Here is a 26,707-nt window from a genome sequence, read left to right as displayed (position 1 = left end):
GACGCTGACGCATGTTCAACTCAGCCTGAGTGAACAGATACTTCAGACTCTTATGGTCAGTGAAAATCTTAAATCGCTCACCATACAGATAATGGCGCCAGATTTTCAAAGCAAAAACAATCGCTGCTAATTCCAGATCATGAACAGGATAGTTTTCCTCATGAGGCTTCAACTGTCGCGACGCATAAGCAATCACATGCTCATTCTGCATCAGAACACACCCTAGTCCCTGTAAAGAGGCATCGGTGTAAACACTGAAACCACCAGATCCAGACGGTAAAGCCAAAACAGGTGCAGAAGTCAGAAGTCGACGAAGCTCTCTGAAGCTATCTTCGCACTCAGATGACCACTCAAATGGGACATCCGTCCGGGTAAGTTGCGTCAATGGTCTAGCTACCTGAGAGAAATTCACGATGAAGAGACGATAATACCCTGCCAGACCTAGAAAACTACGGATCTCGGCCACCGTCGTCGGACGTGACCAATTCATCACTGCCTCAATCTTGCTAGGATCCACAGAAACTCCTTCCTCGGAAATTACATGACCAAGGAATACTACACGATTAATCCAGAACTCGCACTTACTCAGCTTAGCATACAACTGCTTCTCGCGAAGAATCTGCAACACAATTCTCAAGTGATGGGTATGCTCTTCCACACTGTGAGAATAAATCAAGATATCATCGATGAAAACCACAACAAACTGATCTAGAAAATCCCGAAATACTCGGTTCATCAGATCCATGAATACCGCTGGCGCATTTGTCAATCCGAATGGCATAACTAGAAACTCGTAATGCCCATATCGAGTACGAAATGCAGTCTTGGAAATATTATCATCTCTGACTCTCATCTAATGATAACCCAATCGCAAGTCAATCTTGGAGTAAACAGAGGTACCCTGAAGTTTATCGAACAAGTCATCAATGCGAGGTAATGGATACTTGTTTTTGATCGTCACACGATTCAGCTGGCGATAATCAATACACAATAGCATCGATCCATCCTTTTTCTTGACAAACAAGACTGGAGCTCCCCAAGGTGAAACACTCGGGCGAATATACCCTTTATCAAGAAGATCCTGCAATTGCTGCTTCAATTCCCTCATTTCTGACGGAGCCAGACGATAGGGGGCACGAGAAATCGGTGTAGTCCCTGGCATTAACTCGATGCCAAATTCCACATCTCTAATCGGAGGAAAACCAGGAATCTCATCTGGGAAAACATCAGGGAACTCACAAACCACTGGAATATCATCTGTACCAACACTACTTGTGGATGAATCAATCGCATAGATGAGGTAGTCTTCCCCGCCCGACTCTAAAGCACGACAGGCTTTCAGAGCAGATACCACTGGCATCGGAGGTCGCGCTCCCTCACCATAGAAAAACCAACTAGAGCTCTCAGTCGTACGAAACTGAACAAGCTTCTGGTAACAATCCACAGTAGCTCGGTAGGTAGTCAACAGGTCTATACCCAGAATACAATCAAAATCTTCCATCTCTAGGATCATGAGATTCGCAGTCAACCTGTTGCCTTCAAAATCTAAAGGACAACCCATCACTAAACGCTTGGCTAACACCGAATGACCCATCGGAGTAAAAACGGAAAGAATGACGTCTAGAGAGACATACGGTAACTTATGACGCTTAACAAATCGTGCAGAAATGAATGAATGTGATGCTCCGGTATCAATAAGAACAAAAGCAGGAATACCGCATAAACAAAAAGTACCTGCTATGACTCTCCCTGTCTCATCTGCAGCCTGATCCTGGTTCAGCACAAATACCTGACCTTGGGCACGAGGTCGAAGATTTGAACTGCCCATTGCCTGACCCTGCATCCTCTGCTGAACAGTCGTCTGAGATCCGGAACCAGATCCTGCTCCACCTCGCAACTGAGGACAATTTTTCTTAAGATGACCCATCTCTCCGCATTGAAAACAAGCTCCTGCGGCTGTTCGATACTGCTCGGATGGATGGTTCTTCCCACAATGCACACAAGAAACCTTCTTCTTACCAAAGCGAAAAACACCGCTAGACCGAGATCCAGATCCAGAAGAAGAAGAACCGGACTTCTTGAAAGACTGAGATCGAGGGCTCAAAGTATTCGAAGGTCTAGAAGAAAGAATAGCCCTACCCCGCTGAAGACTGATCTCTGCCTGGCGACACCGGTTTACTAACCCCTCATAAGAAGTAGGATCATCGCAGACAGTGACTCGATCAAAGATCTCCTGGTTAAGACCCTGAAGGAAATGGTCATACTTGGCCTCAGAACTGCCACTAATATGAGGAGCAAAGGGTAACAACTCGAAGAACTTCTGCTGATATGCATCAACAGACATACTACCCTGCTTAAGATTCAGAAGTTCAATCGTCTTTGCCTGGCGAAGTGCTGGAGGAAAATATAGCTGCATAAAAGCTGCACGGAATTCGGCCCAAGTCACCCTACCCTGAGCCTGGACTATCGGCGCGGAAGTCGATCGCCACCACTTGCGCGCACGGCCCTCGAGAAGAAAACCAAGGGTCTCCATCTGCTGCTCTTCGGTGCACTGGAATGCACGGAAACAACTCTCCATGCGCTCTAACCAATCCTCAGCAACATCGGGAGTCTCACCACCGACTAAAGGCTTAGGCCCCATCTGAATGAAACGGTGCATCTCAAAACGCCTAGGCCCGTCACGACGATGACGATGTTCACGATGACGCCTACGATCATCCTGGTCACCCCAACGACCTACACTCCCCTGACTACTCTCATCACCAAGGTGGTCAGCCATCGCTACAAGATAGAATGGGAAAAAAAATGGTAAAATGGTCAATGGAAATTCCAAACCAGAATCTATATCCCAAAATCATATGCATGCTCTGATACCATAAATGTAGTGACCCATTCCAGAATCACCTACTAATCAAGATTTAAGCATGCAATTAACTTAATTAATTACAATCAGAGATAATGTCGGAAAAGGTCAACAAACGATAGTTATACAACCCAATCGAAATCCAGAACAACTCAAACTAACATGAAAATATGCGGTACAACCATATCGAAACAAAACAGTATTGAAGAACTAAAACAACCGGCTACTCAACGTCCTCCTCATCCTCCTCCTGAGCCATCCAACCTGAGACCTGCCCCGTGGGAATGGAGTGTCCAAGATAAACAAAACCGAGGACGTGAGCGATAAGAACGCCCAGTACAAAAGCATGAGTATACAAGCCTATATATGAAATGCACATGCTATGATATGATACCAGGGTAGTCAAGAAACGGGAATCACAAAAGATCTCAATATGCTCAGTCTAGAGGCGCCAAGTGGATAGTGCCGCGCGGTACTCCTCTGGGTCACTACATCCACTACAAGATCAGACGTGGACCTAAAATGTCCCGGATCACCGAAGCCCTCCGGACCCGTCGGCCACTGTGTACTCTCGGTGTCCATGCGTCCACAAGACAGGGCTGAGCGGCCCCACAAGATATAGCTTATCTCGAAAGAGATACAGCTCAACAATAAAGGCTATCTCGAAAAAGATACGGCTCAACATAAAATGCAACATGCAGCATAAAGCGTGACATAATAGCATGCACCATATGACATATATCAATGCGGCAAATAATCATGCAACACATATAAGAATGTATACTCAACCAGGATATCTCGGATAGTACTTTCGTACCTCAAACCAGTAAATCCTAGCAATCAGCCCTAGAATCCAGCCTGCGTCCGTAGTCAACCCACTGATGCCGCTAGCTCCCAACTAGAGCACAGCTCCGCTACAAAACTAGTAGCTCCCCGCTAGTGCCTGAACCTCGGGAAAAGACTAGAAACCCATCAGAAACGACTAAAACACTCTGGAACACTCGGAATTGGCGAGTAAAAAGTGAAGCCTCGCGCCTCTATTTATAGACAACGATCGGTAGATCCGATCCTCTTCGGAAGATCCGATCCGGTACACTTCGGACCTTCCGAACCCTGATCGGACGATCCGAACCCTGCATGTCTTCTATGTGTCCAGCCACCTGTCTCGGACGATCCGAACCCTGATCGGACGATCCGAACCATGCATGTCTTCCATCTGTCTCGGACGATCCGAACCCTGATCGGACGATCCGAACCATGCATGTCTTCCATCTGTCTCGGACGATCCGAACCCTGATCGGACGATCCGAACCCTGATCGGACGATCCGAACCATGCATGTCTTCCATCTGTCTCGGACGATCCGAACCCTGATCGGACGATCCGAACCCTGATCGGACGATCCGAACCCTGATCGGACCTTCCGATCCTACCGAAATATAATTAATCCAATAATTAACTCAAATTAGGCATCGGGATACTACAGTTTACCCATAACAATGTCTGGAACTTAGTTCCAAGACCAGTTTGTAAAATAATTATAGGTACAAAGTGGGTATTCAGAAATAAACTGAACAAAGATGGTTCAGTTGCACGCAACAAAGCAAGACTTGTAGCACAAGGATACAGGCAAGAAGAAGGAATTGACTACGATGAAACGTATGCACCAGTTTCAAGATTGGAAGCAATCAGAATGTTCCTTGTCTATGTGTGACACCCTTGTCCCACATCTTAAAAATTAATGATTTAAAATGAGTTTATATTGAGCTACAATGGACTTCTATAGCAACTTGGGTTAATCATTTTCGTAAAGCGAGGACGAATACGAAGTAATTGCTATAGGGGCCCATTGTGCAGTCACACGGGCGTGGGCTCGAGCTCGGTGCGTGACAGAATGGTATCAGAGCCGGTCACCGGCATAGAACACCGAGAAATAAGTTCTATGCGGGGCAAAGTGCTACGTGCATGGGAGCCACCTCTTGAACCTGTGGGGCAATGTGCTACATGACGGGAGCCACCTCTTGAACCTGTAGGAGCCATCTCTAGATTCTCGGTACATGTGGATCGAGTTGTCAGGCCGCGACGATGACGTCACATTCTGAAGAAGGGGTGATTGTGACACCCTTGTCCCACATCTTAAAAATTTAGCAACTTGGGTTAATCATTTTCGTAAAGCGAGGACGAATACGAAGTAATTGCTATAGGGTCCCATTATGCTGTCACGCAGGCGTGAGCCTGAGCTCGGGACGTGACACTATGCATCATTCAAGAACTTTAAAGTCTACCAGATGGACGTAAAAATTTCATTTCTGAATGGTCAGTTGCAGGAAAAAATATATGTTGAACAACAACCATGTTTCATCAGTCACTCTTTTCCTGATTATGTCTATCATTTGAACAAAGCTTTATATGGTCTTAAACAAGCTCCAAGAGCTTGGTATGAAACACTTTCAAAATTTCTAACTAATCATGATTTTACTGTTGAATCAGTTGACAAGACTTTGTTCAAATTTCTAACAAGGATCATATTTTACTAGTGCAAATATATGTTGATGATATTATATTTGGGTCAACTAACCCCAAATTATGTGAGAAGTTTGCCAGGTTGATGTAGTACAAATTTTAGATTAGTATGATGGGTGAACTGACATTTTTCTCGGTCCGCAAGTGAAGCAACTGGAAATTGGTATTTTTATCAGCCAGACCAAATATATGAAGGAATTGCTCGAGAAATTTGGCATGGAAACACGTTCAGCTGCAATTACTCCCATGAGTTCATCCATCAAAATAAACAATGATCAAGGGGGAATATCAGTTGAGACGACACTCTACAGAGGTTTAATAGGTTCATTATTGTACCTAACTTCTAGTTGTCATGATATTGTATTTGTTGTTTGTATGTGTGCTAGATTTCAGGCAAATCCTAAGCTATCGCATTTTTCAGCTGCCAAACGTATTTTAAAATATCTTAAAGGCACACAAATGTGGGATTATGGTATGATAAAGATTCTTCTTTCAATTTAGTTGGATATTTAGATGCAGATTATGCACGATGTAAGCTAGATTGTAAAAGCACCAGTGGATCTTGTCAGTTTCTAGGTGATAGACTGATCACATGGTTCAGCAAGAAGCAAAAATCCATAGCTACTTCCACAACTAAAGCGGAATATCTTGCTGCTGGAAGCTACTGTGCCCAACTGCTCTGGATTCAGCAACAACCGAAAGATTATGGAGTCGATGCAAAAGAATCTCCCATATTTTGTGACAATACAAGCACAATTGCGATCACTTATAATCCAGTTCTTCACTCAAGGATCAAGCACATTGATGTCAGACATCACTTCATCAGATATCATGCTCTAAAGAAAGCTATCAGACTGGAGTATGTTTCAACTGAACAACAAGTTGCTGACATCTTCACCAAACCATTATCAGAGACTAAGTTTTCTCACTTTCGCAATATTCTTGGTTTAATTGACTTATCTTAATTGTGTCAGTTTTAGTGTTGATATTGTAAGGTCCAAAATTAAGACGACATAATTCAACTACATGAAAATCTAATAAATATGAAAAATGGCTAATTAAATTATTTTAATTGCTTAATTGATTATGTGACATACATGATTATATGTTAAATAATATTTTATTGTCATTATGCATAAAACTATATTTTAAAGGTTATTCGAGTTGCGATCGAGGAACGGAGACCGAGGGTTGAAAAATAAAAAATGTTTTTATTAAATAATTGTTTTTAATTATTTAAATTAAGGGGGATAATTTTTTATATTTTTGAAAATAAGGGGTTTTGAGGTGATTTTATACGTCGGGACGTAAATTTTATCGGTGTTTGTTTTTCAACAAAAATACGAATGTTTTGGCATCCCGGCTAATAAATTCACAAACTTTATCGAACAAAATAATTTTAATATTTTTAATTAAACACTAAAGTGCTAAATGGGCCTAATTAACATGGTTAATGGGCCTAAGCCTAATTAGTGATTGATTAAACTATTTAATGTTCAAAAACCCCACCCCAAACCCCATATGTTTCGCGCCACTTTCAGATTTTGTTTTCACTCCAAAATCTCCCACAAGATACATGGGGCACACACACCACAATTTGAAAGGAGAGTTCGAAAGTTTCAAGGGGGAAAAATCAAGCCAAGGTTGTCGTCACCGTTCTTCGCAATCGTCAACGAGAATTAATGCGTTAAATACGCAAAGACATGTCATATTTCTTCTCTTCAAACATCTATCACACCATAATAAATATTTAATCATGATTTGTATGAAAACAAAAGACTTTTCTATTTAATTTCATTTTTGCATGAACATGGATTTTTAAGGTATGATTTGTGATCCAAAAGTTGTTGTTGTCATGTAAAAAGGGGCTGCCATGTTAGGAGTATAATTAAGGGTGTTTACACGAAGCTTAAGGTTCATAAAACTCAACCAAAACGTTGCACATCATGAAGCTAACACAAGATGGACAGAATATGGTGTATAGGGGTCAAGGTGATTCGATTAAGGGGAAGGGTGATGCATGACTTAGCTTTGGCTGGACCAGTGCTAGGCTAGGGTTAGGTAAGAGTCAAGGAAAGAGTCCTAGCCACGCTAGGGGTTAGGTAAGACCAGGGGCTGGGGAGGAGTCTTAGCTAGCTAGGACTCCACCCGAGAGCCAAGGGAATTCACGCGCAGGGTATTGTTGTTGCGCAGGGTTCAAGGGGCTCAACCAGGGGCTCTGGCTGGGCTAGGCTAGGTCCTTAGGGTCCTTAGAGGGTGCACAAGGGCTGGGCTGGGGGCTGGTGCGGCTGGGCCGCGGCTGGCTTGAGGGAAAAGACAAAAACGTGAGGGAAGCACTAGGTGATCGTGCGCGGCTGCTTCTGGTGTAGGGCTTTGTGCGCATGGCTAGGGGCTGGGCTAGGCTTGGCTAGGGTCTGAGTATGGTCTAGGCTTGGTGAGGGTCAGTGCTGGCAAATGGTTAGGGGGCTGCATGATTCTTAGAAGGAGAAGGAGTCCTAAGTGCACAAAACTCACACACGCACAAGAAGAGGTCACGGGCAGTGGGCTTTTTGAGGGTTTAAGTAGCTGGTCAGGGGCTTGGGCTTGGTCAAGAGGGTGCCTAGGTGTGTTGGTTAGGTTTTGGCTCAAGGTGGCTCGGGCGTGGCTCGAGTAAATTGGGAGATGTCTCGGTGTGTTCGATAAGGTGTCAAAAACAAAAATTAAAGAACTAAAATTGAAAACATGGGTTCACGGGTGTGGGGCTCATGATTTGGAAGGGTAGAATAAATAATAAAAATGTTATGGTTAAAATTTGGGATTAAAATAAGGAGTTTTGGATTTATCCGGGATTTAATCGCCGCACGAAACGTTAATTAAAGAATTAATTGAAAAGCCTAGTTTTAAGCTTCATAAAATTATAAAAAAATTATATTTAAGCTCAAATATTATTAAAAGTATAATTTTGTAATTCGGAAATTTTATACGAAAGTTTGTTTTAATTCGGGATTAAAACGCAGTAATACGTCTTATTTAAAGATTAAATTAAAAGTCCTCGATTTATGCCCAATAAAAATATGACAAAATTCATGTAAGCTTTAATAATTATTTGGGACATGTTAGAGTCAATGAAATTAAGAAAAAGTCAAAAACGTGAAATTTTACGTCCAGGGGTAAAACGGTCATTTTACACTTAGAAATTAGTCAAAGTCATGGCGATGACCTGAATACTATTTTATATGCTAATATCATTATTTCAAATGTTTATGAAGTTTTGTGTGTCAAATTATGATTATTTAAAATGTTCACTGATATGTATATGTTAAAATGTTATTTTTAAAACGTTTATGGATTTGGATCTGAATGTTCACTGATATGTATATGATTAACGATCTGAATTCAACGAAAAGGAAAAAGAATACGTATATGTTGATGATAATATGTATATGAATATGTTGAAGATGAGATGGAAATGTTTATGTTTGAAGTTTATACATGACATGAAAACGTTATTTTTACGTATAAGTATTTTTCACTGTTGCTTGTGGTTTTATACGTATTATTTGGTATCAAGAATATGATGTGTTGAGTCTTTAGACTCACTAGGTGTGATTGATGCAGGTGAGTATGATAATAATGTTGAGGGAGGCTTGGATGCTTGATTTGACTGGACTGGAGGTGCACATAACCCGAGGACCAGCGCTACTACTTTTCCGCACTTATGATTTAAGTTTGTGATTTATGTTAAATATTTTAAGACTATTTATTTATGCTTTTGAGTGGTTTTTGAGAGGATGATACTTTTCAAATTTATTGCTTTTTAGGTTTGGTAAAATGTTAGACGATTTTATGTTTTGAGATATTTCCCTTGATTTTCAAATACTAGTTGGTTGTTTTATTTAAAATGGTGCAAAATATTTTATAAAAATATTTTTATGTATATGTGAGTGGTCGGCCGATTCCTTAGAGAGAAAAAAATCCTTCTAGTACATTTTAAGAAAAACGAATAGCAGAAGTTTCAGATATGTCAGTCGCTGATCATTCAGTTAGTCATTTATCAGTTATTATATTCAGTCAGTTAACTGTTTGTCAACTGATGGCAGTTAGTCTCTTATCAATTATCTTATTCAATTAGTTAATTGATTGTCAACTGACTTCAGTTTGTTTGCAGAAAAGTAAAAGAGACAACAATGAATCGAAACTGAAATTTTATTGCGAGTAAAATCGAAACCATGTTACACGATTCATTTCAGTTTGAACATCGTCTTGCCAAATGGAGATCCAATTATTCAATTCATGGCTTCGAATCTTTGTGAAGGATTTTGCACTGGAGATCTTTTCAAACTGATGTCACTCCTTCCACAGCATCACATGTAGCAGAACTTGATCAGTGGTAAGCTCTGAAACATGATCGACATCAAAAAGCTGTTTGTATTTTCTTGTTGTTGCACTTTGAACGACAGTAGGAGCAGAACCATTACAATGCATATTCTGGAGATCTTGCACCTTGAACCACGAAGACATAATTTTCGTCCAGACAAATTCTTCAATAGTTTTCTTCAAGGTTTCCAAGTGATAAATTGTTGCTTCTGTAATAGAAACATGGGTACTGCTGTAGGCATCTGAACTGCTTGAACTAGACATCTTAATGAATTTTTGTTATCTAACATCTTTGCTCTTATTTATAGACAGGCTGAAACTGATGACGTGGAAGATGAAGAGACACAAGTCAACCAAAAAGATTTTGACTTATTCAGACTGAGTTTCTCTTACCCTTTCTTTTATTTATATGCATTTATTAAGGGGGAATATCGGAATTAAGAGGTTAACTGAGAAGACAACAGTCAGTTGGTCTTCAACTGAACTGACTCAGCTTACAACTGGTCATTCAGCTGCTGACCTAACTGATCTTTTCCTATAAGTTAACTGATTAATCGGATAATATTCTATATTAAATGATGTGACTGATTATATTTGCATTTAATTGATGTCTTTCAATGAATAGTATATTGAAACGTGGACCCACGTAATCCATTAATATTCTACACACGTTTTCATCACACGTGCACACGTTTTATTCAATTTTCTTGGACTGACACGTGTCCAAAATTTGAACCGTCACATACATATGTACTATACCCCACTCCTATTCAGTTTTTCTTTACGCTTATTTCGAAGTACAGAGCAAATCCAAACTCAAATTTTTCTTTCTCGTATAAAATTATTTATCAATGGCAAATCAAGTTCCAGCTCACTTTCTGAATGTGATAGCAATCAACTTTGCTTCTATTAGGTCTGTTACAGATGAGGCTGTGAAGAATGTCTTCAACAAACTGGAAGCAGCTGGACTCAAATCATTTTTGGGATTATCTTCCAAGGAGATTTATCATAAAGAGATTCAAGATCTTTATGCCAATGGCTACGTCACTACTACTGGAAACATAGCAACTACTGTCAATGGTCAGCTGCTGATCATTGATGAGGACTCCTTCAGCAATCTATTTCAGCTGCCTACTGATGGGCTAGCCAACATTTCTGATATCAAAACTGCTGAAGTTGAAGAGATGCATTCTCTACTTTCTGCTGTTGGACGGAAAATCAAAGTTTCCGATCCTAAGAAGGAACTGAAGCAGGAAGTTCAGTTTTTGGCTGATATTGTAGCCAAGGGGTTTTTAGCGAAGGCAAGATCCTTTGCTGCTCTTACAGTGGAAAAATTTCAAGCTATGACTGCATTAATGGCTGAAAGGAGACTGAACTGGAAGAATATCATATTCAATATTTTGAAAAACATGTTTCATTCGTCCAAGCAATCAAAGGGATATGCAGTGCAGCTCAGCTATTTGCTAAAAGTCAAGGGGTTTGTGAGTGATGATTCTGAAAGATCATCCAAGCTCAAAATCTTCAATGCCAAGAATGTCCAGCCGCCAAAGCTCAAACTGGACATGTCTCCTGAGCAATTTTTGAAGATAAAGAAGGAAATTTGGACGCAGGAGGCTCCCAAGTCAGTTCAGAAAGCAAAGAAGATAGTCCAGAAGAAGACTATCAAGCGCAAATTGATTATCAACGAGTCTGATTTTGAAAAGACTCCTTCGCCCAAAGTCATCAAGAAGCCTCGCACTTTGAAAACCAAACATGCTGCTGCAGTTGGCACCATTCCAACTGAAAGGCTGATTCAGTCAGAAGCTCAACAGCCTATTCAAGCTACACCTTTGCAAGCTGTACCAACTGGGTCTTCAACTAAGGATCAGTTACCTCTTTCTGCCATCCAGTCGAAGAAGAAGAAGAACACCGAATATGAAGAAATCAACTGGAGACAAGGCTCCATTAACAACTGTTTCTCGCTTCTTCAATCTACTTATTGCCAGACCCAAAGGGTTAGTGATTGTCAAAAGAATTGATGCAACCTCATCAGGACTGACTCTTCCTCATGTCCTGACTGATCCTAAAGAGGAGGGGAAGTTGCAAGAAGAGCCGCGGCCAACCAACACTGTACAGACACATATTGATCTTATCTGGAAAGAGATCAATGAATTTTCCAAGGACAAGCTCAAAGTCTATAAGGAATGGATCAGATTCAGAACTGAAGTTTTTTTAAGCAACTTCAGAAGAAATCGGTTCCGAAGAAATTTGTTGAACTTGAAAAAGTTGTTCTGAAGGTGGTCAAATCTGCTTCAATTATACAGGCTATGGAGCGTGAAAAGTATTTCTTCGATCAAATAAGAGCTAAGCAGTTATCAAAAATGGTTGCTCAGCTACGCTCGAACTATAATCCTACCAGTCAAACCGCTTACAATGACATAGATGTATATAATCAACTGGAGATGGATCTTATCTCATTGCAGGGGGAGATTCAACACTGGGAAAGGGACCAAGAACTAACCATTCAAGCAGGTCCCTCAAAACTCTCCTCAGAAGAGTCAGCTGAACAATCTGTTCAAGAGCCAACTGGCGAACCAACTGCTGTTCCAGTGCAAACCAAGGATCCAGTTGCTGAATCATCTCAGCAAGAAACTGGTTCTTCTACAACTGATGCACAACCATCATCATCTTCTGCTCCTCCATCCTCAACTGCTTGACCAACATTTTATTCTGATGCTGAGTTATCATTGGTCGATCTTGATGAAGTCATCAAATCAGTAACCACTGATATTCAGCTGGATACAAATAGATCAGTGGCAGGAATTTTTTCTACTGAAGAACCAGCCAATCAGGATGTTATTAATGAAGAACCATTCATTCTGACTGAAGAACCAGCCGAACAGGCTAATTTGGAAGAAACTGACGAACCAGTCCAGTCAGCTGTTATTACAGAACATGTAGTTTTTGAAGTGACTGAAGAGAAAATTCAGTCAGCTGCCATGACTGAACAGGAAGTTCTTGAAGAAACTGAAAAAGCTCAGCTGCACTCAGTTAAAACTGAAGAAGTTCCAACTGAAGAGCTAGTTGAAGCTTCAGTCATTCAACCAACTGAAGAACCAGTTTGTGAATCAGCTGTGCAACAAACTGAACAACCATCTACTGTTTCAGCTGATCAACAAACTGATAAGCCTTCAAGTATCGCTGTTGATCCGACTCATTCTTCTCTCCCACAATCTCAACAAGGAGTCTTACATGAAGATGTTTTAGAACCGGTAACAATGGAAACGGACAGAATTGACAGATCTCTGGTTTATTTCAACAAGCAAACAGGGAGGAGATACCAGAAACCTCTGGAGACATGTCTCCCGGTATATCAAATACTGAAGCCTTGTTTGAAGAAATCAAATCTGTTCAGAACAATCTACTCAGCATGATGACTATCATTTCTAACATCCAGTCAACCCAGCTTGCGCATACCTTCAAACTTAATTATTCAAATGAGTTTACTACGGGAAGACTACACCAACTCCAAGAGAATGTGACTTCACTCTTTCTCCAAATGGAAGAAATTAGAAAGGACAGAGTGTCGACTGAAGCTCACTTCCAAACACAAGCCTTAGTCGGAAGACGCCTTGATTTTCTGGAAAAGACTGTCACTAAAAGAATAGATTTGCTTCAAGATATTGTGATGAATGATGTGTCAAACATCGCCGCGGATGTTCACACATTATCCAAAAAGGTTGAGGTGCTTGACAAAAAGAGGGAAAAAGAAGAAGAAAAAGGTAAAAATCAACTGAAGAAACATCAACCGAAGAAGAAGTAATCAACTGACTTCAGTTAGAGGTTGAATTTTATGGCGGATTCTCCCTGTAGATTATTTCTTTATTTCATTCTTTGTACGAATCTGTACATTGAGAGAATTATTTTATCTACAAGAAATTCGATGATTATTTTTTAGTTCAGTTGATCAGTTCTTACATTCCAAGTTTTTTCAAACACCAAAAAAGGGGAAATTGTTGTAAACTGAATTTCGGTTGTTTGAAAAAGTAAGTGCTTAAACGATTGGACTAACTGATCAAGGAACTGAACAAAATACTCAAACTGACAGTTGTCGTAACTGAATATTAATGCGCAAATTAACAAAGGCAACTGAACTAACTCTACTGAACATATGCAGACAACTGACTGATAAGTTGGAAACTAATCAGTTGCTACATTCAGTTGTGAGCTTATCAGCTATTGCTTATCAGCTGATCTTTCAGTATACACGTCATCAGTTAAAGAAAAGGACATTCAATCGAAAATAGTACAAAGAAGACTGTAACTAATAGTTGGAACGCCGCATTTTAGAAAAGTTGCATGTATGAATGTCAGAAGAATATTGACGTGGGAAACAACAGATATAAAGATTCAAAATACATTGAATATTACCATTGAAGAGAAGACTATAAATAGAAGAGAAGAGCAGCTGAGGAAACTAACGTTTTAAGGATTCACTATTCTATTAAAGCTTGCTGTTACTCTGCTGAAATTCTTGTTCATCAGAAGCTCACACTTATCAGATATATTCATAACATTCTAGGCTACTTTTCGAGCTTACTAGAACAAATTGTTTTGTTGTAAATCCAATCTTAAAGAGATCAGTTGTGCTAAGTCCAGTTGAGTATTGTGAAATATTTTGTAAACTAAGAGTTTCAGTTTTGGCATTGTTAAGTCCAAACTGAAGTGGGTCTGTACAAGTGTTTGTATTGATCAAAGTTTTTTAGTAGATATCATATCCTTGTGATAGAAGGGTGATGTAGGAGTGATTGAAATCTCCGAACATCCATAAAATTTCATGTGTTCTTACATCAGTTTTTATTCTATCTATTAATCAATTTATTTCCGCACTTTAATGTTAACTGATTAATATCGACTGACAAGATTCTGAGTTTCAGTTGTCACAAAACTAGCTCAACTTTCGAAAAGATTTTGAAAATCGAGGAGTGTTTATTCAACCCCCTTCTAAACACTCTTTCACCAGTTAATCGATCCTATATGTGTGTGTGTGTGTGTGTTCGACAAATTCCACTCATCCGAATCAGGAAGTTCACATATATATATCACATCGTTATCGAATTCATTTGCAACTTTAGGTATACCAATGATTACAGATTCGATAGGGATATATGAGTTGAAAAGTTTGTATTGTACGCTAATAATAACTTAAGGTTCTTGTAGACATTATTATTGATACCTAGGGGATTATGTGGCGATACTACTAGACGCTCTTACCATGATCTGATGGGTACAACCAGACTTGAATTATAACATTCTTGATCAATGGGTTGATGAAAAGAATGTGACTAATTAGGGTAAGCCATTCAGTTGTGAACCCACAATTAGTCGTATCTATGAATCATTGAGGGTCACACAAGTATTTGATTATGTGTTCTCGTTGAGATAGTCTAGTTCAAAGTGTTGAATTTGGCGACTACAGTTTTATTAAGATCAAACAGATTGTTTATAAAAGAGTTTATAAGTCGATTACATATGATGGAAGATGTGGAAGTTAGCTTAATTGCTAATTTTTTTAGATGAGTGAAACTGTCTGTTTTAGTGAATGGATTCACAAAACTGTAAGCTGCCAAAATGGTTAATTGAAAATTTTGATCTTCGAAATTTTCATTTTTCATTATAAAAACAAGATTTGTAACATCGGTACATTGGCACTGTCTGATCGTCAATCAAGGTTATAATGAGATCACAATTATTTATTTAATAAATTTAAAATATACTAATTAAATAAAATTAATAGTAGTTGTGAATACTTTATGAACATGATACTCATGGAATATTTTAGAGAGGTCTAAAATTGATTAACTAATTAAGAAATTAAATAATCATTATTTGATTTTACATATATGTGTATAGGTATATTAAAATAAATTATATATATGCATTATCAAGAGTTCACTTTGCATGATATATACTACATGAGAATTTTTTTTAATTAATGAAAATAAAGAAATCATAATAAGATTAGGATTATGAATCCTAATTAGAGTGAGATTCTTGATGAACATGAAATAATGTTTATAAATATTTCATTAATGATTATATGAAATAAGACAATTTTTGCACAATTTTGTCCATCAAAATTTTTTCTTCTTCTCTCCTCCTTGCAAAATTTCAGCCACCATAAATTTTAAAGAAAAATTCGGCCACTTCCAAAGAAAAAATTCGGCCGAAATTCTGAAATTTCGGCAATCCAATCTCAATGCAAATTTCATTTAGATATCTAGTGCAATCGATACAGTGAATCCAGTTTCTAATCGTGGACCTTATTTGACGATTGGAGTATGAGAACAATCCATTTGTAGGGATATACAAGAAGGATTATCTCCGCTTAAAATCCGGAATAATTTGGTTTTCAATGTTAAATACACAAAAGTAAACATATCTAAATATCTTATAAATGTTTTAAATCATATAATGTTCAATGAACATTTTGAACATCAAAATAAATTTTAAACTTCTGTTGCATATTAGGTGCGAGAAAATGATATTCCAACATGTACATCTTGACCAAATCACTTATTTTAAAAGATGTTGAAGCTGGATTGCAATATTTGACCCATTTACCCTCGAAGAATCTTGGACTTTCTTATGCCATGGAAGCTCACGGGTTATGGGTTTTGAAGGGTTATGCTCATGTGAGATCCATGAGCTGCGTCCAATCATGTCAGGGTGAAAACAGTAATTTCCATTCCGCCATTAAGGCTACGAAATCTTTGCTAAAGTACGTTTTAGCCCACCAGCAGCTTGAGGCTATGATTCAATTGGAGTATATAGTTGGGTTCCATTAAAATTATGTTGAAGTAAGCGTACATGTGGATGATTTACATCAACATGCAGTTAAACTAGGGTTCCAGAAATATAAGAACGATATTTTATTGGAGGAGAAGTATCTCCCATCAAGGATTCAGAGATGGGTTGGGCCGGAGACGAAGTCCGGTTATGTAGGTGAGTTGAGTTTGGGTCGGTCCACGGATAACGTCGAGAGATATGGAAAATCGAAAAGATCTTGAAGGGTAATTTTGGAAATTCAAATGCCCTTAAGGTGAAAGCAATGGAGAAGAAGAAGACAACTAGAGCCAAAATCAAGAATTGGAGATGACACCAAGATGTGGAGGGAAATGTTGCCATATTTGATGCAAGTTTGTGTGATAATACCACTTGGGTTGAGATCGCCATGTGGAAGCCTATTATTGGTGGACAATTTGGGGCAAATTTTAGAAATCGATACACGGGTGGTGGCTGGGGGTTTACAAAGTCTGGCGACTTGGTAGTTTTCGGGGCAGAGCACGGTGGAAGTGTGGGGTGAAGGATGAGTAAAGATATGGAAGGAAGTTTGTTGAAGTGGACGATATGAATTTCAAGATTTATGTTTGTGAAATTTTGTGTTGATACGTAGGGGTGCCAAAATCAGACACGACCCATCAACCCGACACAGCTCAACCCGAAAAAAATCAGGTTTGGGTTTGTGGTTTTCGGATTCGGATCAGATCGGGTTGGACCCGATAGCTGACCCGAAAAAATGTTCGGGTTGGGTTGGGTTCAGTCAATCCGGGTTGACTAGAGTTGACCCGAAAATTTTATTTTTTTAAAAAAATATATAATTATTAAATATTGCCTATATTTTTATATATTGTATGTGTAAAAAATATTTATTGTGAACATTTTTTTATTTTTTAAACAATTGTTTATTTGATTTAGTAAATATATTTTATTTTTCTAAAATTAGAATTTCAAATTTAAATCATATATATGAGGGAGATTTTGTTATTATGTGTTTAAATTAAAATATTATTATTATTTTTTAATTTTATTTAATTTTCTTTAAAAAAATTTAAAAAAAATTCAAAATCGGGTGGATCCGGGTTCGTGTTCGGGTTGAGTGTTTTCGGTTGACTCAGGTTTCCGTAGAGCAATTTTTGAATAGTACTATTGCTCAACTCGACCAAACCCACCCGAATTTTCACCCTTATTGATACGTAAATAAATATAAACAGTTACTTGGATAATATAATTTAATGTGCATTGATATTAAATAGGATTTTTTTAAAGAAAATTTAATATAAAACTGCCAAAATTTTCTAGAATATAATATCAAATATAGGTAAGTTAATTGGTCTGATCATTACAGGACAAGGTAACACTATGCTGAAAATGTTAAACCCGGAGTAGCCATAACCCTTGTATAGTGTGGATCTCACATAGAGTTCACGTTATCTAATGATATTTTAAATTACAAGTCTTTTAATTTAGTAGCCAGTTTCGTTTGTAAATTATTGTGTTAACATGAAGGTTTATATAGTGCATCAAATTATAAAAGTTGTGGGTTCTCAGTTCTCACGACATAAAAAATAGTTTACTAAAAATTTTATTTTTCCAATAAAATGCTCCTCTAGTCACACATTTGCACAAACTTATATGTCTTGCTATATCCACACAAGTTTATAGGTGTGTTCATTCGAACCGGACGAAATCGAAACGAACCAAACCGACCGAATTTCACGCTTCGGTTCGGTTAAATAACAAAATATTTCGGTTTAACCGAATTTCTATTTATTTTTATTTTTTATTAATAAAAAAACAAATGATTTGAAAACTAAAAAATGATTTTAAAAAATAAAAAAAAAACATTTTTTTCCGTTCAGTTCGATGAACCAAGTTAAAAAAAAACGAACCGAAAAACAAAAAATGCAAAAAAAAAAACTGGACCGAATTAAAGGTTTTGTTTTGGTTCGGACGGTTAATCGAACCATGAACACCTCTACAACTTCATATGAATTTGTCCTATATTTATAATTAATAAAAAATAGATAATTTGAGAATTTGGAGAGGAGAAAATATCTAGATGGATAAGAAAATTACCAAATTAAATTTTGTGATTATTTTTTTGAAAGAAATAATGGCAAAATTAGTTACTAGAAGTTATTACTTAATGATAATTAGTGTCATTTGGCAAATGATGCGTGCATATGTACTTTGATAAAAAAAAAGTAAAATTAATGAACATTGATTTTGTAATAATTTTATGATTATTATTATATGTTAGCTATGAATTAGATTTTTCAGATCTTTATATTAAAAAAAGAAATATTTTCGTAATTAACTCTAAGCTCTTCAACTTTAATAAAAAATATATAATATAGCATAATAATATCAATAATATAGTATAAATGTATATCTATAATATAAAACAAAAAAATGTATCTAGTTTATCACGAAAATTGTGGGGCGTGCCAGGCACATGATCGTGCCAAAGTTGTGAAATAATCCGACTTCTTTAACCAAACGTTGTAGGTCTCGATTCGATCGTAAGTTCTAACTCCTTCGAAATGGCTCAAAAACGCAAACACAAAATGAGAAATATGACAAAATTACATGAAGAATCCATTAACAACATCAAATTTAATTACGTTGTTATGAATTTAAACGACATTATCACAAAAAAGTTGGAGGAATATGCAAAATTTGAATAAAATAAAACATTAAAAATTAGAGAAAAATTCAGTTAAAATATTGAGAGAAATTTTAGAAATATTTGATGAAGCCTTTATTAGATGTGTTTGTTGTGTCCTTTTCTGATTGTTTTTCCTTTTTTTGTTCAACTCCGCATGTTAGTTTAGGCTCTATTCCACGATCTTCCATGTTGGGTAGTGGCCTTGACTGGTCGAATCATTGTTTTCCTGGGCCAACTGCAATTCTCTTGGGCTTTCATATGTTGGACTTTTGCTTATGAGCTTCCAAGTTTTTGTGGGCTTCTTGGATTATTTTTTAGGCACAACAATTGCCCCTAGACAATTTGGGACAAGGGCCAATTTGGCCCATTTTGGCTAATTTGACCAATTCGGCTAGTGGGCCAAGTTGGCTATGTATTTGCTTTGTTCGATCTTCTAATTATTCAGAGCTCAGCGTATAATCACATGATTGAAATGAATGGTTCTACGGACTTGAAGAAGAATTGACAACTGAAACGCATGTTCTTCCTCCAACAGGTTAAATCTGAGTATGCATTCCTTGAACTTCATCCTTATCTCTTTCTTTCTCATTTACTTCCCCCAAATCTCCATCGGCTCCCACCGATCTTCCAATAGAAATCGCCGATTACATCGCTTTTGTAATGCCATCCAAGTTCTGAAAATTTCCATCATCACTCTCCTTTACATCAAGCCACACCTTCTCATAGGTAAGTATATTTCATCATTTTTCCCAATCCTCCATCACAAAAAACATTATAGAATATGTCACATTTCATTCTGCCCTTAAGGTGATTGTGAATATTTTTGAATGATTTTTTGATGAGTAAGACCTTGCAACACCCACTGCTTGCACCTCAACAGAGCGGCTCCCTTGGTGTGCATATTCAGAGCTTGGTTTATAGTTTGTGAATCTTATGTAATCTTCCATGTGGTTACAAGAAATGCACCAGTACAAAGAATTTTGATGCTCCACCAAATTCATTGAGGATGAGATCCCATTTTCTGGAATCTTGGCAAGCCATAAATTTAAAAATGGCAAGATTCATTCCATCTCACAAATAAGTGACGTGTGCCACATCAATGACAACATACAGCACCCACAAAGCATAGTTTTGTTGATCAACACTCCATTATTTCTCATGTGGTCCCATTTATTTCGCAGGAACATAGTTGGAGGAATTGAGGATTTATCTCAAAGGTCAATACAAGCAGTACCTTAAATACCAATGGAGATGGAAAATATTACCTCTTGAGAGTGCCGATGGCCAATCCAAAATAAATTTCCAAGCTTGTATGAATATCTTTGCAACTGACTGAGCATATATGTATGAAGTGTAATACACATTGATAGGAAATAAAATATGTAGGATAGGGACAGTAGGTGTACTTTTTTGTACTTGTTTGCCATGGTTTGGTAAGTGTCTTTTCTGATGTGTAGACTTGAAAAAGTGGTTTGAAAGTCAAACTTTGTTATTTTAAATATGTTGTTTACCTTATAGATGCTGCTTGGGATTTGTTAACATGTATTTGTATTTTTGGCATTTCACATTTTCAAGGAAAACTCTGCCAAAATTTTCTAAAAATTAAACAAAAGGCAAAAAGCATGTTTTCTTCAACATTGATGCAAACGTGGCGGGTCAACACTGTTTGTTACCAATCAACTGTTAAACAACAATTTTCAAACAATACTCTCCAAGGTTTCAAGATATGTCATAAGCAAACTTCATTTTTTCATCAATTTGGCCAACCAACACAACAAATATTCCTCTCAAAATACATCAACTACCTTAGATTCCATGAGCAATCATTTTATTTATTCACAATGTTCCATCATTATTTACAAACAACTTCAGCAAGGAATAGCTTAAAAGCATATTCCTCGCATATTTACAAAAAATTCTTATGAGTCAATATGACAAAACTAACCAAAGTGGCCATCCAGCTTACTTTGTACAATACTTCACATCTATTCCATCTTTATGAACCACCTGTCTCCGGGTGTCGATCTTTCATCTGAGCCGGAGCTAAGATTTAATCTTCTATTTGTAACTCTTCTTCCTCGCTACCTCCACATTCCTCCTCAAATATTACTTAAGCTCCATCGATATCCCACAATTCCTAAGACTGCACTTCATTCACGAGCTGCTGCATTTTGGCTTTCCACTCAGAAGTTGCAACGACTTCCATATCTTTTTTAGTAAACTTAGTCATCGACCTCCTAGATAATAGGTCGGACCATAGGTCTAGGAGAGACCATGGCAGTAGGTTTTAGAACCATCTCAACTGCTTCTTTAAACTTTTGAGTGTCTATGTACACTGCTCCTGGTTGTCCATGCACCTTGTAGTTACGAAATTTAATTGGACCAAAAGCTCCATCATAATATTTAGCTTCTACGACATTGGAATTAGATTGATACGGCTGCAAATCAGCCTATACCACTTCCACCTCATCCCCTTTCCACATCAACAATAATTGGTGCATGGAGGATGGCTCACAATGATTGGAATGAATCCAATCCCTCCCAAACAAAGCATGGAATCATGTGAGGCCCGGGGCACAAGATGGCGGGGGGTGATCGCCGGTGCCATGAGGTTTCACGAACAATGAGCGGCTCCTGGCAGGCTTCTAGGTGGAGGGAACATGAATGAACCGATCCCACACCGGAATGAGAGGGATTCCAAGACTGTTCAATGTAATGAACTGTATAGTTAAAGAGGGCTTAAAATATTTGATATATATTACTCATATCAAGAAGGTGCATCTTCTTTTCGGTAGCTCATCACATAAGAACTTCAAAGTTAAGCGTGCTTGACTTGGGGCAAATATGGGATGGGTGACCTCCTGGGAAGTTTCCTAGGGTGCGTGTGAGTGAGAACATAAGCACGCTGGAAAGACTCGTCTTGGTACAGTGAGGACAGTCGTCGAATCTGGGACGTTACTCTAGCATTGGAATTGACCACGAAAAAGGCTGACAGAGAGGATCGAGACCCTACAGTAACATTTGCTAGTAAAACTCCCAAGGTTTTGCTGGATTCTCCAGTAAAAGCTGCCACAGAGACTTCTGTCGGAATCAAGTCTTCCACACATTTCCCCAACTTCTGCAGAATTCTGTGGGGGTAGAATATTGACAGCAGATCCATTATCTATCAATACTATAGACACATGTTTTCCATTAACATGCGCCGTGATATAAAGTGGTTTGATATGTCTAGTCATTTCATTGGTAAGTTTCTTCATAACCACTCTTTCCTCTTCATCAACAAGAACTCCAGTACAATCTTTCGAAACTTTATTCTGGACGAAATCTGTAGCAATTTCATTTCTCATAAAAGCCACCAGACCCAAACATTCTTTGCTTTTCACTCAACAAACGTCTTTTTTGGGTTCGAGAAAGTGGCGTTGGAAACTTTGGATGTTCCACACGTCTCCATTGTCCATTGGGAGTTACCATCGAAGGAAATAATTTACCACTTCTGCCAAGGCAACTTCTTCAACTTCCTGAAAGTAAGAGCCAACAGTAGACTTCTTTTTATGACTTTCCTAACGCAATAATTCCTCATACTCTGATACCTTAGCAGCAAGCTCATAAAAATCGTGGAATTCCATCCCTTGGAATTTCTTTCTCAGCTCAAAGTCAAGTCCTCGCTGCGCCATTTTCACATATTCTGATTCTAGAATGAAAACTTTGCACCTACTCCCCACTCTTTTGAATTTGCAAATGAAATCATTAGCAGATTCTGACAGCTTGTGGACCACTCTCGACAATTCCACTATACTGATCTCAGGTACTGTTTTGAAAAATATGTATGGAACTAGCGTTCCATGTCATGCCAATTCATAATAGAATTCTGAGGCAGTGTATCATACCAAGTAAACGCAGTACTAGTCAATGAATTTGGAAACAAACGTAACTTGTAGTTGGAAAAGTTATACAAATTTGCTAGTTCCCCATACTGTATTGTAAATCTCGCCACATGTTCCATGCTAGATTGACCGTCTTCCCCCGAGTACAAAGTAAATTCTGGAATGTGATATCCTCATGGGTAATGATTTTCACGATCAACCGCATCGGTGTATGGTTTGTGGAACTCTGGTCGGTTGATTGGCCTCACCCCTGGGCCATACAACTTTTGGATGACATCATGTACAATGCAAGTTAGGAGACGTCACAAAAAAATATATTACCAGCCACTTGTTTATTGTTATTGCAATTTTAGTATTTCAACCCCCACTCCTCGTTCTTTTTGTGCGGAGGAGTATATATTCTTTCCCTGGCAGATTCAGGAATCGGTGCTTCTCCCAAGCGGCGATTTTCACCTGCTTGAGAAATTCCCTATCCCTGGCCTTGATCTTTAGACAATTTGGTATCATCTCTTGAAGTTTATCATTTTCTAGTGTAACATGTAAAGGCCCGAAAATCCTTGCTTGAAAATTTGCGGAAAATTTAAGATTTTCTTTGTAAAATAAATAAAATTGCCTCATTCACAAAATCAACTGATAAATCAAGTTTAGATGTTCAAATAACAACGGAAGAAATTGTTACTCGCCAAAATAACAAGTTAAAGTATCCAACAACTGAAAAAAAATGTTTGATAAAAAAAAAATGGCAAGTGCTGTAAATGAGGTCTTCGGGTGCTACTACTGCCGACCCAAGCTGGCTCACTGGTCCCCGCCCTCGGCCCCGACCTCATCAGTACCTACAACAATCAATTCTAGTGAGCCTAAAGACTCAGCATGCATATATCGTAAATAACGAGTAATTAATATAGTAAAATTTGCATGGGATAAAATATCATGTCATGAGGCATAATGTGAAAATAACTTATCATGAGCAATTATAATACGTGCATAACTGAACTGAAAATCATAGTGAAAATGTTTGCTCCTTGGAGCCCTGTACTGAAATAACTTGTAATAATTTTCTTGGTGAGATTATGGTCTACGCAAGTGGCCCCTGCACCGAACTGAACTGACCGGCAACTGGCGACCGGGTGGTACCAAACTGAACTGACTGGTAACTGGCGATCGGGTAAAATAATGCTCCCATGATAGTGAAATGACCACAAGCAATGTCGCAAAAATCTCAAAAATAAGTATTTTCTATTTTTTATGCACGTAATATAATTAAATGGCATAATGAGATATCCTGTATTATTTTACCATATGGATTGGATCGTTCCAGACTCACCGCGACCTAAATTTATCATGCAAAATATGCAAATGATTTTCTTGAGAAAACTTTGCAATTAACTCCGATAATGCGACAATGACGCTCAACGACTTCATATTTAATCATGACTCCGAACCAACCTGAACTAACACTGAACCATCGAATAGTCATGATTAAAATACGCTTAAAATGATGAATTAATGCTCCTAAGATGGTGAGGGCCGAAATCTAGGTGAATGGAAGCCAAAACATGAAACGCTCTTTCGAGAGTCAATTTGGCACATCGCACCGTAAATTCTCGTAGAACCTCTAAAATGATCCGAATCACAAACGGTCAAAAACATGACCTTCCTAACTTGATGAGGCACTGTCCAGGCCAAGGACATAGGCTAAAAGCCAAACAAGAACTCGAACGAGCCACTGAACCGTCAAAGCAAGTTGTTGTCCACAAAATACAGCAGCTGTGCTTTGGTTTCTTGCATTGTTTTCGAGTCTACCTGCCATTGGGGCTTGAACCACCAACTAGAGGCTCTTACCAACATCCCAAGGAATTATTTGAACCATGGCTAAGGGCCCTAGGCCAGCCACAATTCGCATCACACCATAACTCAACCGAAAGTCACACCCGAGGGCACCCTTGCATGCGCGTGGTGTTGTGCTTCGCTTGCTGTCTCGTCTTGTTCTAGTGGCCATTTGATTGAACATGGCACGATATAGACATATAGTGGTAGGGTATGAACCATGGCTAAGGGCCATAGGCCAATCAAGATCCACACCATTCCACCGTATTCGAACCATACATGCTGTAAAAGGAGAGGGCCGAAAGTGGGGAGGGGTTGTTCTTAGGTTTTATTGTAAAAACCGATTCACCATGGACCAAGGCTCCAAAAGGATGACTTAGTCACGTCTTAGACATGATATGGAAGTGATCTAACCATGGCTATAGGCCTTGTGGCAGCCATGATCAGAATCATTTCCTATATGGCAGCAAAACTGAAATTCGAAAACTCAAATGGACAAAAGGTGGAGTTGCTGTAATTTTCTTGCTTTCCAGCAAACATGGGTTTAAAGGAATGGACCGACATGGTCCTAATGCATCCTATTACATGTCTAGATGTTGCCTTGGGAGCCTGGAATCGAACCAATACCTGAAACCATCAAAACCAATGAAACCCGTGAGGAGCACAATGGAATCCGTAAACTGCATGTTGGTTTTTCTGAAAATTTCTTGATATAATTTGGTTTTGGATATCAAAACATGATCATGTAATGTTAAATAATGATAATAGGACTTGATTGAAGAGTCAAGGAAGAACATATGCATGCCTGGTTTCGTTTTAAAGAAAAACGAAAGAATGAGACGATTCGGCGCGGAGGAGGTGGAGCGCTTTCTACCTAGCTTGCTACTGAATTTTTCCTCTCTTGCTTTAGCTATGAATCCCACGTTTTACACTCTGAAAATGCTCTCTGATTTTGGTGGATAGGGGATGAGAATATTGGTTAGGGGAGTGAGGGAGATGGGTGCAAAATATAGGGAACAAAGCAAGACCAAGTCTACAAATTTGAAATTTGAATTATGGTTTGATATCAAATATTTGTTGGGGTGTTAATGGAGGTGAGGTGGCCGATTCTCTCATGCTAGACTAGGTTAGGATAAGCTCTAATATTAATTAATTAAGGTTGATCAATAATTAAAAAGGTTTGCATGCTAAACTTAACAAAGAATGGGTCAAAGATGATGAGTTGGCAAGGCATTGTTTAATCATCTAGGGGGCCGAAATTTACACAATAAAATGAAGGGGAAATGTTGATTATTTAGTAAATTAATAACCTTTAAAAGCCTTACCTATCCTTTAAATAATTTAGGGAATTAACACCTTAATTAAGAAACTTAAATGAACTTATTTCCTACTCACCTCAAGTTACTAAAATAATTCCTTAAACCTCCTTTTAACTTAAATTAACTTACTAGCTATCTAAAATAAACTCTGGGAATATTTCCTCACTTTTAAATTTTATCTCAAAACTCCAACTCCAGTCCGGCCTCACTGAATTAACTGAAAAGAATAAAATTTAAAATACTGCATAAAATAATTAACTTTAAAGATAAGCATTTAAATACTCATGCAATGAGATCAATTTAATTTAAAATACTAGAATTATGCATGGTTTATACGTAGTCTAATTACAGGTTCTACATAACAACCTCTCCTTTTGCAGACTTCCTCCATTCCTTCACTTATGCCACAAATTCCATCATGACAATAGCGAAAGCTTGGGTCATTT

At 38.2% G+C, this 26,707-nt stretch overlaps 1 protein-coding gene across 1 annotated transcript; it reads right to left on the bottom strand.

The window, feature by feature from the left end:
• Positions 1–849: 849 nt before the first annotated feature.
• Positions 850–2,779, bottom strand: LOC140805333 (uncharacterized). The gene is made up of 3 exons (XM_073161612.1): positions 1,735–2,779; positions 1,167–1,503; positions 850–853 (listed from the first exon to the last, which is right to left on the bottom strand). Exons 1-3 carry the CDS (start codon positions 2,777–2,779, stop codon positions 850–852), a joined length of 1,386 nt encoding a protein of 461 aa, XP_073017713.1.
• Positions 2,780–26,707: the final 23,928 nt, after the last annotated feature.

The sequence above is a fragment of the Primulina eburnea genome, chromosome 1, assembly GCF_022965805.1.
Source record: "Primulina eburnea isolate SZY01 chromosome 1, ASM2296580v1, whole genome shotgun sequence".
In the NCBI taxonomy this organism is placed as follows: Eukaryota; Viridiplantae; Streptophyta; class Magnoliopsida; order Lamiales; family Gesneriaceae; genus Primulina; species Primulina eburnea.
This window is presented reverse-complemented; position numbering and strand designations above follow the sequence as displayed.

Coding starts and splice junctions, on each gene's coding strand:
- LOC140805333 (XM_073161612.1), bottom strand. CDS start 2,779: ATGGCTGACCACCTTGGTGATGAGAGTAGTCAGGGGAGTGTAGGTCGT. Junction 1,504..1,734: donor GACAGGGAGAGTCATAGCAG/GTACTTTTTGTT, acceptor TCATGATCCTAG/AGATGGAAGATTTTGATTGT.